We start from the raw sequence: 17833 nt of genomic DNA on the forward strand, positions 1-17833 counted from the left end.
ATGGGCAGAGGGTGCTTTCTGCTGCAGTCCCTCCCCGCCTGGCCAGAACGCCAATAGCTTTAGTGAGTGACAGACCCTGAACTGGGGGCACGCTGCATGGCTAGTGATGCGTGCAATTGCAGCGGGGTTCAGGGAGGCGCTAGCACCCCGGAGGCCTGGCACGATGCGGGCAGGGGGTGGGGTGGTCTCCGAAAGCCCTCCTGGGAAGGAGCAGCCAGCTGGTTCTCAGAGGCCCTGCAGGGTTCAGCGTGGTGGGAGGGGTGGCAGGGCCTCCGAGGACCGAGGACCCGCAGGGAGCGGAGGGCGCGTCCCCCCGGGGTCGCCTGAGTGTGTGTCCCCCGCAGGGCCTCGGGACGTCGCCGCTCCCTGCCTGGTGTGCTGCGGGCCCTTCCAGCCGGCGCAGCCCTGCAAGCGCTGCCGCTCCTTCTGCGCTGCGGTCCTGCAAGGCGCCTCCTTCGTGCCCCTGGGCGGCGGTCACGGCGGCGGCCTGTGACCAGGACATGGCGAGCGGCTCGGCGGGACCCCTGCGCTCCCCATGGACTTGTATACAGAGCTATTTTACAGAAACGGGCCCGTGGTGTTTCTTGTGCAGCGGCGCCAGTACCCCACGGGGCCCCTGCTTTCCCAGCCCCTGCTGTAGGGGAGAATGACACCCCCCCACCCCTGAATCCCCCACCGCTGAGATTTGGTTTTAGTCTTGCGCTCTCTGTCCACCGCTGGGCCTCCAGCGAGCAGCGCTGTGGTGGACTGGACCTCATTTGGTCCCCCAGGGCCGAACAGGAGGACTGTGAGGTTTTGCAAAAGATCTGTGTACTTTTGTGGGGGTTCTTATCTCTGATCCACTTCCCCGCAGCTCCAAAACAGAACGGGGGTGCCCCACTAGCACTGGGCTGCTGAGGCAGTGGACAAGCTCAGTGACCAGGCATGGCATCCAGGTCACCAGCGGGAGCTGCCTCGTGTGGGCAGGGGAACAGAGGGAGGTGGGCAGCTTGGGGTAGGAGACAGGGAATGGGGCAGAGTAGGGCACTCAACGTCCTTGAGGGTCTCTGCCCCTCTGTGGGGGGGTCCCTAGGATGCCCCCTCAGTCCACTGGAATTTGTGCTCACTTTGGAGAGGGTCCCGAAGTCAGGCAGGGCAGTGTGTGTGCCCTGGGGGCTACGGGTCTGGGGTACTGCCCCCCTATTGATGCCAGCATTGGGGCTGCCCTGTCAGGATCCTGCCTCTGTTTGCCCCGTTTAATTTTGGCACAGAAGAGGCTGGCCGAGCCTGAGAGCCCAGAACTGGGGCCTCTGTGCCCCCTGCCCCCTGCCTGGATCCATCCAGAGGGCTGGAAGAAGCAGACCCCCAGCACCCAGCCAAGCCCTGCCCCATGGGGTCCTGCACAGAAAGCCACTCCAATATCTCCCGGAGTGCAGACCCGCCTGAGGACCCATCGACTCAGAGTGCCTTCCACCTCTGGGGTCCAGGCGTGATGGAGGGGGCAGTGTACCCCACCAACAGAATCCCACCAGCCCATGCAGGAAAGCTTTTTCCCAGGGGACTGGGACTGGGGTGCAGGTACCCAGGATGACCTCTCTGCCCACCCACCAGGAGCCACCCACCACTGCTTCCTCCCCCGACACACACACACACACACACACACACACACACACACACACACACGAGAGGCTGAGGTCTGAGCCCAGACAGCCTCTTTGAGCCACCAGAGAGGCCGCTGTGAGGCTGACCCCACCAGGCTGTGCTGGGGGCAGGGGGCCAAGGGGAAGTCCACAGCGCCACACTGGTCCTTCCTCAAAGGGGCGGAGTCAGTTGCCTGCCTTGTGCTGCTGGCTTGCTGGGGAGCAGAGCTGTTGGGCAGCCTGTGTGTGCACACGTGTCCCCAAGATGCACCCACGCGGCAGGGCACACGCACAGCCTCGCACCCTCGCCACTCACCGTGGTGCCTGCCGTATGCTGGTGAGGAGGGTGCTCACGCTCCTCTGCCTGGCCAGCACCATCTCCCAGAGCCTGGCTATCCCCAGGATCCAGGAATGTGGTTTCTCCTGTTCTCAGGTAAGTCTTGGGCTGGGGTGGCCACCACCTGTGCACAGGTGACCCCCACGGCACAGTGCAGGCTAAGGGCACAGGCCCTTGGGTGTGCAGGGTGCTGAGGCCAGGGAGGCTGAACTGGCCTGAGACTGAGGTCCAGCTATATGCCTGGCTGACCTTACCACTCAGACATGCTGCTGTGGGGAGCCTGGGCAGAAGGGCCCCAACCCTGCAGTCTGCACCCCAGCATGCACACCCATGAGCTGCCTCATCCTGGGGGACTGGTCCAAAGGGGTTCATCCTGGGAGAACTTGTCCCAGGTGGAGACTGCCCCAGGAATGGGGCTCACCGGGGAGTCATCTTGCCCCAGGGAGGGCGTCGTCCTCCCTGAAGGGGATGTGTGGCCAGGAATCCCTGCCCAGACAGGCACTAGCAGGCCCAGGACGAGGCCCAGTGCATGAGATGGGAGGGCTTCATGGTGGTGGCGGCAGGCCCATGAGGACATGCATGTCAAAGGGGATGCTGCCAAAGTATCTGCTGGACGCCTTGAGGAGACCTGGCCTCTGGGAAAACAGCCCCTCCCCCCCCACTGTGGTGACAACTGTTAGGAAGACAGGTGGGAGGGAGCAGGACTCAGGGGACCAGCCAGGGGCAGACCATTGACTTTTGGGGACAGGCAGAAACGCGGGTTCCCCAAGTCAGCAGTCGGGCTGTGGAGCGGAGGGGACAGGGCAAAGGCTGAGACTGGGGTAGGAGGTGCACTCAGAGAGAGGACACGGGAAGCCACTGGGAACTGTTGGAAGAGACAAGACTCGAGGAGGCTGTGAGGGGCCTCCCTGTGCTGGTGGTGGGGCCAGGGGGCATCGAAGAATGGGGGAATGTGCAGCGGGAAGGGAGGGTGTCCAGGACTAGGCTCTCAGTGGAGATGGGGGCGTGGTTTGGGGTGACGCTGGCAGAGCTGGGATCTCAGGTCATGGGAGAGGCAGGAGGGGGATGAGCCTGCCCCCCCCCCCCTGCATGGGTGAGGCAATGGTCGGTGCCTCACAGCGCACTGTGTGTGAGCAAGAACACACTGGGGGCTGACCCACCGCCACTGCTGCCACTGCCACCAGGCCAGTCCATCTGCTCCACCAAGCCTGGCATCATCCTAGAGGGATGGGTTCTTGCTCATGTGTCCAAAGGACTTGAGCACCTGGCGGTCCATCTTCCAAAACAGACAGTGGGTTCTCCTGGCAGCCCACAGAACTCGGTGCCCCTCAGCAGCACCAGTTCTTCAGCAGTCCTTTCCAGCTGGCGCCTGGCCCAGGCGCTCTCAACCACCCAGGAGACATGGGTGTGCAGCTGCGCAGCAGGTTTGCCCAAGGCAGTATTTCTTACCTGCTGCTTCCGAGGGCTGTTGGTCAACAAATTAAATCCTTGACAACCCCATTCTTCCCCCACCCCCCATTTACTTCCATGTCTGGGGACCAGGGCTGGTTCCTGAGGTGGGGAGCCTTGTGTGTGCTTGGGGGGGTGGGAAGTGGGGGGGCTTGCTTTGAAATGTTGGCCTGCAGTCTAGGGAGGGCCAAGGGTCTAGGGAGGGTCTAGGGAGAGCAGATGGACTCTCAATGGGGTCCAGATAGGAGCTGAGGTGTGGACAGTTGTGGACTGAGCCCCCTGTCTGTCCCCACAACTGAGGCTGTGTCCAGAGAATGGGTGCAGGGTTGTGTGAGGGAGGGTATGGAGGAAAGAGGCCAGTGGGGGGGGGATGTAGGGAGCAGTGGGGTGCCAGGGTGGGAGGGAGCACTGCCTACCCCACCACCCACAGTGGGGAGGAGGCAGGGCTGTGCTTAGGGGGGTTCTCCAGAGACCCCCTCTTGAAGAGGGGGCAGAGCAGGAGGGGGGAAGCAGGCTCACCCAAAAACCCAGGCTGCAGGGGTCCAGGACAGGCTCAGACCTTATAGGGGAGAGGTTTCCGGGCAGAGGGACCATCTTGGGGACCCCACCCTGGTGGTGGACATATGACTTGATGAACTTGGTAAGAGGACATCACAGGATACAGGGCAGGGAAGGGGAGGTTCTGCTAGCTGAAACCTTCTAACTGCACACAAAGGCCCCCCTTCCCGTGGCAGAGTGTCCTCTCCTCTGTGCCTGTATCAGGCCCCACCCATACCCAAAACACCTCTTGTTCCCTACCCTGCCCCCCGCTGAGAACAGGACACTCGTTTGAAGACAGCTATGCTGCCCCCAGCCCGCCCAGGAGACCCCTTCTCACCCCCTTGCTGCCCACCCCACTCCGTGGGTCAGGCCCTGATAGTCCCACCCATTTTCCAGGTGGGAAAGTCAGGCCTCCCCAGCCCGGGCGTCCTGCTCCCTTCCTCAGGTGCAGACCAGTGCTGCCAACCCCAGGCTCCCAGGCCTAGAGCAGCGCATCTTTGGCTTGCGAGGTAGAGGCCAAGGGGTGACTCCTTTCAGACGCCCCACCCCGCCCTGCGGGAAGCCCCACCAAGCCCAAAGGAAAGCCCCTGGCCACCTCAAACATCACTGGCCCCGCCAGACCGGCCACTGTGTGGACAGGGCTCCACCCCTGTCTCAGCTCCCAGACCCTGCCCCGGTCACCCCACCTCTGCCACCCAAGGACCGCCTCCTTCCCTAGCCCCGCCACCCTGTCACCTCCAGCCTCCTGTCCCAGCCCCGCAGAGCCAGAGTAATGACTGTTCGCACTTTTCAGCACAGAACAATACGTGATCAATACAGGTGTGTACTGCCTGGATGTACTAACTCGCGGATGATATCAGTCCAACAATCGCTTAGTAAAATCTGCATTCTTACTGGGTTGCAGACACCCTTTAAAAATCTCTCCTCCTATTCCTTTAATACTTCCTGCCTCCTCCAAACAGTGACTGATGCAGTTCACAAATACGACCTATCCCAGTACTGTCCCCAAACACCAGGCACCGGCCAAGCCAGCAGTCTCTGCTGTGTGGCGGACACCGCCCTGGCATGGACAGGGAGCGCATGACCCGGAGTGGCTCTGCCCTGAGCAGCCAGCTGGTCCGGAAGTCAGCGAACCTGCCCTCCCTGCCCAGGGGTGTCCTGACACGTGTCTGCTGGGCGCACAGAAAAACGGTCTTCTTATAACTCATAGAGGGATATTTTTATGAGATAAATACATTTCTTTTGAAACATTACATTTAAATTTTATCCAGTCTCTTCAGTGCCACCCCCTCTGACATGCCACCCAGCCACGGCCCCTCCTGGTGGTGTCACTGGGCCTGGGGAGGGTCTGACCCAGTGCGGGAGTATCACTGCCGTCAGTTGGAGGGGGCGGGGGTCAGGGATGGTACAAGGGAAGGGGCTTGCCCCACCAGGCACCCACAAAGGCTGAGGCAGTAAGTGACTTATCACCAGGTGGGGCTGGGCAGTAAGTGCTTTATCACCAGGACAGGACAAATCAGGCAGGGGTGACCATCAAGGCCACCCCCCTCCACAGAGCTTCCCTCCCCAGGGGCTCCCCTCAGTCCTTGAGCTGGGAAGGGGTAAGTCCCAGTCACTGAGAATTTGCATGGTGTCTGGAGGGCAGTAGGTGCCCACTGTCCCAGACATTGGAGGCAGGAAATAATGCCTGCCTGGACTGGTATGAGGGGCATGGCCCTGCATTGCCCTGGTCTCTTGGGCTGAGAGGATGCTGCTGCTCAGCCTGTGGTGTCTCTGCTGGAGGGCCTGGGCTAGCCCCCCACCTACCACACCCCACGCACATCCTACCAGGTCTCCTCCTGGTCATATTGCATCATCTGGGCCAGACTTGGGGGGCCTGCCCCTCACTTGGGACCAAGGATGGAGGCATGGGGTCCTTGGACAACTGTGGGGTCTCTGATGGCTGGAGAAGTGCTGCGTGCTCTCTTGGTCTCTAGGGAGATATCAGGGTGGCCTGAAAACGGGGTGGTGCTGTGGGCCTGGGGCAGGGGTGGGGCTCATTGAAAAGAGTTCCAAAATGGGGGCAGCTCAAATATAACCCTGCCTCTGGTTGATTCCAACGATTCTGACCCACGGCGACTCTCCAGCAGCCGAGCATGTCACACCATGCCATCAGGACCCCGGGAACCCACTGCCATGGGGTCGCTGCCAACTCAAGGTGACCCTATGGGGCAGGGCAGAACTGTGACTTTCTCCCTGCCATGGAGCCAATGTGGACTCAGAGTGACCCCTGTGGGTTTTTGAGACAACAACTGTTTGCAGTAGAAAGCCCAGGCTCCTCCTGCACAGCGGGTGGTGGTTCCCAACTGCTGACCCTGAGGTTCCAGGCCAGCACATAACCACTGTGCCTCCAGGGTTCCTAAAGCTGGGGAGAGGGAGGCTAAATGCAGCGTGGAACCCCAGAAGAGAGCGAGCGTCAGTGGGGGAAACACGTGGGAGCACCTGGGGCTGGGGGAGTTACCCATGGGGGAGGCTAGGGGATGCTGTCTAACACTTTTCCGTGCTTTCAAAATGGCTCTGAAATAAAAGGGGGTTTCGGGGGCTGGAGGCACAACAAACCAGCAGTCCCTACTCCACAGATTCCCGCAGCACATCACTGTCCCTCTCCCACTGGGGCTACTGAGAGAAGCCCGGCTCCCTTCCACAGAGCTTCCTGATGCAGTTACAGCGTGTACCCACGTGGTGTCACTGTTCAGCACTGGTCCCGCGCAGCCCCAGGAGAGCACACAGCACACCCTCTAGCCCCGTGAAGCTTCCTGCCCATCCCAGTGTGCTAGGAGCAGCCTTCTGGCCTGACCTTCCAGAACTCAGGACCTTCCCGGGGCCCATCTGTCCTCACACTGGGTGTCCCTCCAGGCTTTGCCCCCATTGGGCAGAAGAGGTGCAAGGACGTGGACTGAGAGAGTCCAGTCTGGGAGGGAGACCTCTCCCAATGCCCCCCTGGTTCCCACCCTCACCACTCTCAGAGTTTGCCCCGATTCTCACTGGGCAGGCTCCCGGGCACCTCACTTAGAATTTCAGCCCACTTGTCCCCCCTGTCCCCCACATCACTTGTTAGCATGGAACATAGATGGGGGCACTGTTTGGGGTTTGGCATCTCCTCCAGCACAGAAAGGAAGCCCCCTGCAGCCAGGAAGCCCTGTTTGGTTACATCCATGTGTCTCGGAAGCTGAGCACTGCCCGGCGCCTACAAGCTGCTCCTGAGAGCGTGGGCAGCGGACAGTCATGGCTGTGCTCAGGCCCCTGGTTATGAAGCGATGCTGGTGGCCGGGTCTTGGGCTGTGCCTTCCTGGGGCCCCTGAGAGTCGGGGAGTGGCCCTAGGCATGAGGAGGAGCCTTGGGCCTGACCAGAGAGAGAGAGACCAGAGGCTGAGACAGGAGGGGGGCATGTGACTGGGAACAGGGTCCCCGGGTGGGGAGCAAGGTTCTCACCCTCGTCTCTGTTCTGTCCACAGGACTTTGTCTGCAGGAGCCGCAAGAAACGTAAGTACCTCACACCCTGACGGGGCATGGGCCACCAAGCAGGACACGCACCCCAGGGCCACCCAGACCTGCCTGAGTCCCCTTGTCCACCTTACCCACTCAGGCAGCTGGGGTGCCCCTTGCTGAGTGGGTGAACCATGTCACCCCACCACCACCATCATGCCACATCTGAAAATAGTATCCTGGACATTCTCACATGGGACAAGTCCCCGGGCTTCCCACACACGGCTTGCTGGGCACACAAGGGACACATTTCCTACTCTGTGTGTGGGAGGGACCATGTTGCTCCCCAGCACGACTGGGCATCTGCCACTGAGGGCCCCACGCTCCTCCCAGACATTTCCAGTTTCCAACAATGGGAAGCGTAGTCTCATTGGGTTCTCTTTTTCAGTTCTGTTGTCTGTCTCTCTCTCTCTCTCTCTCTCTCTCTCTCTCTCTCTCTCTCTCTCTCTCTCTCTCTCTCTCTCTCTCTCTCTCCATGATTGAAAGGTTTTTAAAGGAAGTCAACAGCTTGTCATGCACGTGAGAGATGGTCAGGACAAGTTATAAGGTTTGGGTCTGATAACCAATGCTCAACCTGAATGCATTGAGGTGAGCAAACCCACCGTCCTCAATTAAGTGCCCAGAGGCGCCCCTGCCCTGAAGCTCTCCACATTACTGTTCAGGCGGCTGGCAAGTAGGTTATAATGTTGCACGTATCTTTAAAAAAGGAACATAAACAATGCAGAATATGCAGGGAAGGCAGCTGGTATACCGGAAAGGAACGTTTTAGAAACGTGGTTGCTTTATGTCACCTTTTTAAAAATTATTGTGTTTTACTTAAGGTTAGTAGAAAAAGTAAAACAAAACAAAAACCTGCCGGACTTTGGTTAATTAGATTTAGTTAAACATTTGTTTTCACCTCATGAGATGTTCTTTCCTCAAGCAACCCCCTCAGGATGTGCTGAAGCCTCTCCTCAAGTCCCACCTCCGGAGGTGCTGTCTGCGGCCTTCCTGTGTCTATCTGGGACAGCGTGGGGAAGGACACTTGGCTTAGCCATGAGCCCCGGGCCTTCTCCTGCTGAAAGGAGGAGACCACTAATGCTCTGTTCTTGGTCTCTCCCATCTGGACTGTCTGCTGATGCCTTAAGTCTGGAGTACACCCCCATCTTGTCTTCTTGAGTCACGTGACTCTCGGTTACTCCCTTGTCTTCTCACAGTAGCTGCTGGAGAGAAGTCTGCTGCCAACCTGATTGCTCTGTCATATTTTCTGGACTCACAGATATGCAGCGTTCATAATTCCAGGGATTCTTTGTGTGAGTTCTTCACCTGTGGAGCTTGATGATCATCGTATTGGATTGTCTTTGTCTTCCTGTATCTGGCAGTGGCTCTCTGGTTCCAGAGATCTCTCTGGCTTTTTAGAAATGGTTCTATCTGTAATTATCTCAACCACTATCCGTCAGTGATTCAATTTCCCACCACGCGTACCTATACCATTGTATCCCTGTATCGCTCACGCACATATCAGCTCTGTAATGGGGTTGTGTGGGCCTTCATCTTGTTTCTTGGTCGGCCATCCACCTTTGTGGACGCTTCTGCTGTGTGACCAGTTGTCCAAATACGACGTGCTGGGTCTTCTGTGTGGAAGGCATGGATGCTCTCTCTGTGCCACCAGTGCCCGGTGTCCTCACGCACAGCCGCACCGTCTGTCAGCTAAGCCTGGCTCCAGCGGGACTTCCAGATGAAGGTGGCCCCACAAGAATGGCCTCGAGGTCTGCTTTGGATCACAAGTCTGATTGGCACTCGGCGGTGGGCGTGGTGTCTTGCTGCCATGAGTCGATGCTGACTCACAGTGCCCTCTGTGGGTTTCTGAGAAGATGACTGTGTACGGGAGTAGAAAGCCCAGTCTTTCTTCCTCGGAGCTGCTGGTGGTTTCAAACTGCCGACCACACAGATCGCAGCCCAGTGTGTAACCACGATACCACCGGGGCTCCAGGAGGGTGCTGTGGGACGCAGCAGTCTTCTGCTCCCCTGTGCGTAGGGTGCTCGTGCATCAGCTGTTAGTTGAATGACAGCTCACAGCAGCAAGGTGGCCGCTGGGAGCACCTGCAGGCCATTCCCCTCTACTCTGGGTCACCTGCCCTTGAGTTCTGTGTCCCTCTGACTTCTGAACTCCCTCCCTCTCATTCGATTCTCTCTCTGTCTCGGTCACACTCCGACCCTTTCTTTACATCTCTTCCAACCACCTTTGGCCCAGTTCCTATGGTCTTCTCCCAAGCTGACCCCGGTCTGTGGACCTCACACTGGCAGGCAGGGGCTGTGTGCTCTCCCGGGGCAGTGGGTGGGAGGGGTCTTCAGTCCTTGGGTCTTCAGTACAGCAGGGAGTCTTGGGCCTCTCGCCTAACCCCTGCACCCCAGGCAGAACACTCCCGGGCCGGCCTCACCCAGGTGGACTGGGGCGCTTCATGACACATTGTAGGGTTCCATCATCTTGCCAATGTGACTCGGGGCGGAGGGGGAGGTGGTTGGGCACTGAACTTCCCGGCAGGCAGCTTCTTGGGGCTGACGGCTCTGGCTTGTGCCTGCGGAGGAGGGGGATCGTTTGGGGGTATTGCTGTCTCTGTCTGAGCCTGTTCGATGTTGGTCATTGGGGTTTTGGGGCAGCAGCTGAGACACCCTTTAGTTTTCATGGTTCCCTGATTATCAGCGGGCATCCCTGGGCAGTGCAAGCGGTCACGTGCTCATGGCTAATAGAAAGCTTGGAGACCTGAGTTCACCCGGCGTCTCAGAAGGTCTGACTCAGCAACCCTGGTGACCGAGTTCCCAAACAACCTGCCATTGTGAGACACCTGTGGAGTGTAGCTCCTCGGTGGTGCCCGGGCTGGACGCCCGGAGCCGGGGTCCACTCAGCGGCACCCGTCCAGTCTCTCGGTTTTCTCCTCCGTGACTCATCCGTTTGTGACTCACCTGCCCCATCAGAGGTGCCGCCAGGCTGCTGTGGAGGGTTTTCCTGGAAGGAGTCCCTGCTCGGTGTGTCAGAAGCCCGGGGCACCCTGTGGTCGTGCACGGGCTGCTAACCATAAGGCCAGGGGTTGGAGCCACCAGTTGTCCCAAGTACATGGGGCAAAGTCTCACCCTCCTTGCCTCTAAGGAGCATTCTGAGCACACCTCTTCCAGGATGTTGGTCCTGTTAGCTGTCCAGGGAACTTTCAATGTTCTTCTCCGGCACCACAACTCAAACACACCCATGCTTCTGGTGTCCCTTCTCACCCAACGCCCGGCCTTCAGATGTGGACGAGGCCACTGACAATCCCGTGGCTCGGTCAGGCGCACCCGAGTCCTCAACGTCACGTCCTCGCTTTTCCGTACTCTGAAGGGCTCTCGTGAGATGGATTCACCCATGCAACGCGCTGCCCAATCTCTGGACTGCTGCTTCTAGGCGCAGACTGTGCATCCAAGCAAGGTGAACTCCTTGACGACGTGAACCTTTGCTCCGTCTGTTGAGATGTTTCCTACTGGTCCGGCTAGGGGAGGTTTCGCTTCCTTTCCATTGAGTTGTCAGCCACACTGGCGGCTGCAGTCCTCTCCACGGTCCTCATCATGACGCCTGCTCAGCCCCACCAGCCACTCCTGGGGAGAAAGACGAGGCGGTCTGCTTCCGAGCCCTATCGGGGTCACTGTGAGTCTGCGCTGCCTCAACGGTGTGGGTTTGGAAAAATTATTTGGTAGTGTATCAAAACTTGGTAACATGCCCCCTCCCGCTCCCCTTCGTCCATTCATTCTACAAAGATTGATTGATCATCAACTGAAAGCAGAAAATGACTGAGCATATATCCCCGTGTGTGGTGTGAAGTGGGAATCCAATCTTAATTTCTGGGCTCCTCCCCTGGCCCCTTCCATCGGTCATCTCCTGCCCCTCCCTCCTTCCCACCCGGGGCCCATGTGGATTTCTAAGCCTCCTGCCCCATCGTTTTCCTGCCCCGCCTGCCTGATCCTGAGCCAATACCGCTTCGTCTCAGTCACCATGGTGGCAGCCGTGGGTGCTCCATGCACCTCCAGAGAAACACCAGCGCCTGGAATCCCGTGTCTGACCAGCTCGGTGGGAACAGGAGGAAGGAAGAGGGCCTGATGGGCCTGGGAACAAGGGGCCCCTAAATTGGCCTCCATGAGGTTCAGTGGCTGGCGTGGCACCAGCTTGGGCAAAGCAGCAGAGGTGGGTGGACAGCTGGCTGGAGGGTTGGCAGCAGCGACCTTGCAGTCAGCAGTGCGGCGCTCTCCTCAGCGAGTGCAGCGAAGCGAGAAGAGCCGCTTTCTAACGAACTTTAAGCAAAACGAACTGCTCAGGAACAGCCGGTCCCGGGCGAGTTACGATCTTAACCAAGTGCAGCACCCGGGTCACACGGCTGGGAAAGCATGACCTCACCCCAGAGTGGCTTAAGACGCTGACTTGTTATTATTATCACGAAACGACACGACTTAGAGACTCACTCAGCCAGGAAAGGTCGAAATTCAGGGATGGTGAGGGAAGGATGGCTGTGGACGTGGAGAGCAGGTGGGAGCAAAGGACCACATTCTGTAGTGAGTGCATCGATAGATCGAAGATGAAAGGAGGACATGTGCCCGTGTGCCCGTGTGCGTGCGTGTGCGTGTGCATGAATTGGGTGAAGGTTTATGGGGCAGTTCTCCAGTTTCTCAGTCCACAGTCCACACACACTTGGTTTCCGGCTTTGCAATGCTCGATGTAAGCTCACCCCTCACACGTCCTCCCTTCCTGCCCGTGTTTCCTGCTTCCATCCGGCCACCTTCCCCATCCTGCTGTACGCTCCGGGTGCTCTGACATGGTGGAGTGTTGTCATGCGGAGGGTGGCTGGGCCGGGGTGCGTCTTACCAGTCTCTCTCGGACCAGTCAGCCTGCTCTCTCATGACTCTGAGTTCTGGTCCACATCTTCTCCCACTCGCTCCGGAAACTTCTACGGTGGTCCTTTTCCGCACCGTGGGGAGCAGTAGCCGGGTCGCAGGTTATGTTGACTGACATTGGCAGGTCTGTCGGTCCACTGGGCTGACTGTTTCCGCGTCGCCCTGTTCCCATCCCGTCCCTTTGCGCTGGCTAGACAGAGACCCAGAGTTGCACGTTACTTAGACGGCTACACACGTGCTCCTAGGAGCCCAGTCCCTGGTAGAACAGGATCTTTGTGGACCAGGCTGTGGTCACTGAACTTGGATTCTCCTGAGACTATGGAAGAGGACACTTATTAAAAACAAAAAAGAAAAGTTTAAAAAGAGATTTAAAAAAATAAGAGCATGACCAAGATAAAGGAAAGAATATCCAGATCGGGAGCGGCCCTGGCAAAGACCACCAAAGACACACCAAATATTGAGCCGACCGTTCAAAATGCTGCCCAGAGAACTCTCTCTGAGATGCGGTGTGCTGGGACCAGCCACGTCCCTGCATCTGCCGGCTTTCGTCATGGAGCACCGGCACACGTTCTAAACTCGAGGGAGAGGAGCCTGAGACGAAGGGCAGAATAAATAAATGCTCGTTTTACCGGTGCATGTGTAAGTTGGGCATCAAAGAAGGAAGATGGAAGGAGAATCGATGCATCTGAACTGTGACGTTGGAGAAGAACATTGAAAGCACCACAGATGCTGCAAGGACAGACCGATGTCTTGGAGAAAGGACGGCCAGAGCGCTCCTTAGAGGCAAGCGTGGGGTGGCGTTGTCTCACGTACTGCGGGCATGTTGTCAGGAGAGGCCGGTCCCTGGAGAGGCACGTCGTGTTAGGTGAAGCAGAGGGGTGGCGAGGGAGAGGAAGGCCCTCAGCGATGGACGGACACCTCAATGGGCTCAGACGCAGCAGGGACCGTGGTGAGGAGCGTGCAGGACTGGGCAGTGCTTCCCAGTGGCTGTGGATCTGAGCTGACCCGGTGGCACCTAGCAGCAACAACTGTTTTTTTAAACATTATAGCAAAATGAGTAGGTTTTCCAAATAAAAAGAAAAGAACTGTGAATCGTCTAGGTGAAAGAGCACGCAACATAGGTGAAAGAAAGGCCGATTTCGTCGGCCTTTCAGGAGTCACGCTCTGTGTCCAAAGAAACCAGCCCATAGGCTGACCCTCACGGCGCAGGGTGTGGCAGCCACGGGGAAGATGCCACTGCGAGCCAAGGAACGCCTGGACCACCAGCAGCTGAGGGAGACCAGAAAGGACCGTCCCCTGGTGCCTTCCGTAGAGGGGCCCTGCCCTCCCCCGATTTGGGATCCTGGCTTTCAGAGCTGTGAGCAGAGAAGAACCTCTCCTCCCAGGCACTGACTTGGTGGTGCTTTAAACTTGAAGGTGCCCTGCAACGTATGCTAAACGAGTAACTGGAAACCCACGGCCGTTGGGTCCCTTCGTGGTGACCCTAGAGGACAGGGTGGGACGAACCCGCAGCAGGAGCAGACAGCCTCCTCCCCCACCAGGGCTCCTGCTGGACGAGTGGAGGTGAGGGTCTTGGTCGGAGGACAGGGAAGGCAGAGGTCAAGAAAAGTGGAGGAAATCCTTTCGCTTGATTTAGGGGTGTACGTATGAATTCCTGAGTCATTTACATGCGCCCACCAGCTCTGTCTACAGAAAACCAACCAACCCAGAACCGATGTCCAGTGAACCTCCCAGTGCCCAGGCTGGGATCTTGGGGTACCGTCTCCCACAAAGAGGAGACCGGCTTCTTGAAGAAGTGCCTGACTCCCAGCCTGGGGTGAAGAGTGTACGGAAAACCCTGGAACATCTTGTCCTGCCGGAGAAGGAGAGACACACAGCAGGGAGGCCCAGGGGCCATGGGGAAGAGCCCCCCCCCCCCCAGACAGGCTATAATTTGCATTTCAAATGAGGATAAGCATGCCAAGACGTGGTAATTCAGGCTTAAGTCTGTAATTCAGAATGATCTGGTTTTAAAAAAACAGTGCTCAACTTCTGCAGCTGGCAGGGGACCAGGTGTTTGCTTGAAAACTGGGAGACTGAGAGGAAAGAACCGTTTCCCTTTCTCTGGGCACCCCACCTAATTAACCCTGATTAAGAGGTTCACGCCTCACAAGGCCACCCCAGCAAACACAAAACCAGAATGATACACTGTTGCCAGTTTACAACGCTCCCCGCACCCCACCCCCATGCCCCTGCGTGCGCCTTTGGTGAAGGGCTTGACTTTAAGCCAAAGGTTGGGCGTTCTGGCCCCCACAGATGCCCTTCAGAAAGAGGCCTGTGGTCTGCCCCGGGAAGGTGGGGGCCTGGGAGCCCCCTGGAGCACACATGGAGCGCCAGGAGCTGGAATCTGCTAGGCGATGGCTGGTTTGGTCTGTTTGGGGAGCTGAGCTGAGGTCACAGGCATGGCGCCTCCTCATGAGAGCATCCGAGGGCCCCCAGCCCTGCCTCTGTCAGAACCACAAGAGCGCTGTGCTGGATGGCGCTGTGTGGAGAGCCGCACCAGCAGAGCAGGCCTTCCCCAGGACAAGGCGCGGGGGTCCTCCGGGGACAGCTGGAAGGGGATGTGGATGTTAACAGGCTCCGGAGCAAAGGGGCAAAACTCCTCAGAAGTGCTTGAAGAGGTACTTTTGGGCGGTTTACCCTAAAGAGATGCAAAGGGCTTTCCGGGAGAAAGGGGGGATCATCTAGGACACCCACTGGGGAGGCCCCAGGTGCTGCTGGGGAGCCAGCCTGGAGCCCAGAGTCAAGGATCCCTCTAAACGCTGAAGAAGCCACCACTCTTTCTTTCTCCTTGATATCCTAAGTTTATTGTTATTTTTATTAGGTGCAATCGTGGTCTTGAGATGGTGTAAAACACTGTCTTTATTCCTACAAGACACGTGTTGAAATAACTATACAGCCTCCTTCTAAACGGCTCCTTGAAAAACTAATATGAAATAAGTAGGAAAAATGGCAAGCTGTTGACGCCGAGTAGAGTATTCGGGTGCTGTGTGTGCGCATGCGCTATCCCCAACCTCTCTGTGTTTGTGGGATCCGTGATACGGTGCGGGTGGAAGAGCGTGCTCGCTCTCTGGGACCTAGTCTTTGTTTGACTAGCTTTATTGGCATATGCTTCGCACAGCCTACAATTTAATCCTTCAGTCATATCGAGAAGAACATTTTCTTCTCTGACTCCTAGCTCCCCCTGCCGTTCCCCTAGGCAATGATTACTCCATAAATCACAAACTGGCAGCAAGCCAAACCCTACCCCGCCCCCCCCCCCAAAAAACCCGACAACAATGAGAAGACAAAACATAGGGAAACCTCAATTGAAAAGCAGAAAATATTAGAAACGGAAACAACTTTAAAATAGGCCAAAAGTGAAGTCAAATGATAAGGTGCTACGTTTTAACCACACAACATCCATGGTAATTGACTTTACCAGCACTCTGGCTGACAGCAAGGCTGCTTGCTCACATCCTGGGACTGTGCTCAGGGCTGAGCCCCGAGGCCTGGTAGCTGCTCGGAGCCAGGGAAGAGCCATCTCGGGGTGACATTGGGATCCTTGCCTTGTTCACTAGGCCCAGGGTTCTCAAACTAGGGCCGGAGGGCCACATGCGGCCCGCTGCCCATCAGGTGTTTTTGCCCGTTTTGTTTTTTAACTTCAAAATAAGCTATGTGCTGCGGTGGGGTTGGTGCACTGGGAGCTGTTGGAGCAGGAGAGCGGACGGGAACCTGGTAGCACTGTCTTTCTGCAGCTTCTCCGGGGGGCAAGGTTTCCCAGAATCACTTTGAACCCGCTGTCTGCTTGTGAGCCAAGTGCGGCTGCGAGCTGTTCTCCAGCGGCTCCAAGTACAGCACTCGTCGCCGTGGCCAGCCTCCACGGAGACCGTCCACGAGGACAGCGTGGCCAAGCGCCCGAGCGCAATCAGCCTGATGCCTTTTAGGTGTCCTGCGGTCAATGGGCCACGGGCTTCGCCACGAGGTCCTCAATGATGGCCCCCCAAGCAGGGGCAGTCCCGCTTCTGCATATTCAGCAGCTCCCTGAAGTTCATCCCTAAAGGCAGCACATCTGCCTCCCAGGGGAAGTAAGCAGGCAGCCCAACCCCAAGCGGCCACAGGCATTGGTCACCCCCCTTTAGAACTACACCCTACTGACCTTTAGGCAGGGAGGGCTGGATGGGGGGACAGTGCTTCCTGACGACCCTACCCCCTGTGCCAGGATGGGGCCAGGGCTGGTTCATCTTGGCCTCCGAGGCTCGAGGCTGGGATTCTGGTCCCAGGGTATCTGTGTCTTGAAAGACATAACACCCTTGGCTTCTCTCCTCAGCCTGGCGGCCCCTCCCTGCCTGCCTGGTCTCACCCCTATGAGCCCCAATTCCCAAAGGGGCTCCAGCCCTCACCAGGGCCTGTGCTGACCCCCTAAGTTGTGTGAGCAGATGCAACCTCCACGAGGCCATGTCCCAGTCGGCAGCTCCGGCCCAGTCACTGCATGAATTGCTCTGGTCAAATCCTTCCAGGCTCACCAGGACACTGACGGTCTGTGACCTGCTGGGGCATGCAGGCCATGGCACAACCCCTGAGTCCCAGGTCTCCACCCGTGTGGGAGAGCAACCACTGATCCATGGTCTTCCTACCAGTCCCCTGTATGCCTGGGAGGTCTTGTCCCACAATCTGTACCTGCCAAGCCTGTCCCAGGAGAGTCCATCCAGAGCTCCTGGTGGTGGTCTCACCCTCTCCCGCCTCACCCTCTCCAGCTTTCTGAACTGATCGGCTGGAAACTAATAAGCAAGGAGACCCAGCAGGCTGCTGTGTCCATGACTGGGTCTGTCTCCACCCTTAAAAAATGTGCAGTGTGCATAGGAATTTGTTCATAGTTATTTTTTAAACTATACTCCGGCCCTCCAAAGGTCTGAGGGACAGTGACCTGGCCCTGTTTAAAAAGCTTGAGGGCCCCTGAACTAAGTGATAGGTTTCTTCTTTCTAGTTCGGATTTTTCTGTCCCTACATCATCTTCTTCTTATTTACAATAGAAAGGTCCAATGGGATATTTGAACTCTGTAACCTCTACTCTGATACATGTGTGCTGGGCCATTGGACAGCTCCCTGAAAAGCTCGGTGGGCATTTGGACTGGGGTTCCATTGAACTTACAGACTGATCTGGGATAGAAAAGACGTCTTAAACAGAGTCAAATCTTCCATCCATGAGCATGCTGTGCTGTTGCATCTATTTGGATGTTCTCCAGACCATGCGTGCTCTTGAAGAGCAGCTGGAAGATACTGGGTTGGTTTCCTGATCTTATTACACTTTTGTGAATCAGTGTTGAGATGTTGAACGTTTTTCTGCGTCTGTAAAGCCTGGGCATCTGATTTTTCTCTTTTAAGAGATGAATTCAGAGCTGGAGTTTTCTAATATTGCACACACACACCCCCGCCCTCTGCAGCCCTGCCG

The 17833-nt window shown here is 57.4% G+C and overlaps 2 protein-coding genes across 2 annotated transcripts in view; both read left to right on the forward strand.

Moving 5' to 3' along the window:
- The window catches only part of TTLL8 (tubulin tyrosine ligase like 8), an 85348-nt gene extending 84855 nt beyond the window's left edge, over positions 1–493 (forward strand). Inside the window, exon 14 of the mRNA XM_075552598.1 lies at positions 345–493. Coding sequence (XP_075408713.1) covers positions 345–493 — 149 coding nt within the window. The remainder of the gene's footprint in view (positions 1–344) is intronic.
- A 1514-nt stretch (positions 494–2007) lies between these two features.
- IL17REL (interleukin 17 receptor E like) overlaps positions 2008–17833 on the forward strand; it is a 33534-nt gene continuing 17708 nt past the window's right edge. Inside the window, exons 1-2 of the mRNA XM_075552600.1 lie at positions 2008–2052; positions 7440–7467. The gene's annotated coding sequence lies outside the window, so the exon portion shown is untranslated. The remainder of the gene's footprint in view (positions 2053–7439; positions 7468–17833) is intronic.

The sequence above is a fragment of the Tenrec ecaudatus genome, chromosome 6, assembly GCF_050624435.1.
Source record: "Tenrec ecaudatus isolate mTenEca1 chromosome 6, mTenEca1.hap1, whole genome shotgun sequence".
Lineage (NCBI taxonomy): Eukaryota > Metazoa > Chordata > Mammalia > Afrosoricida > Tenrecidae > Tenrec > Tenrec ecaudatus.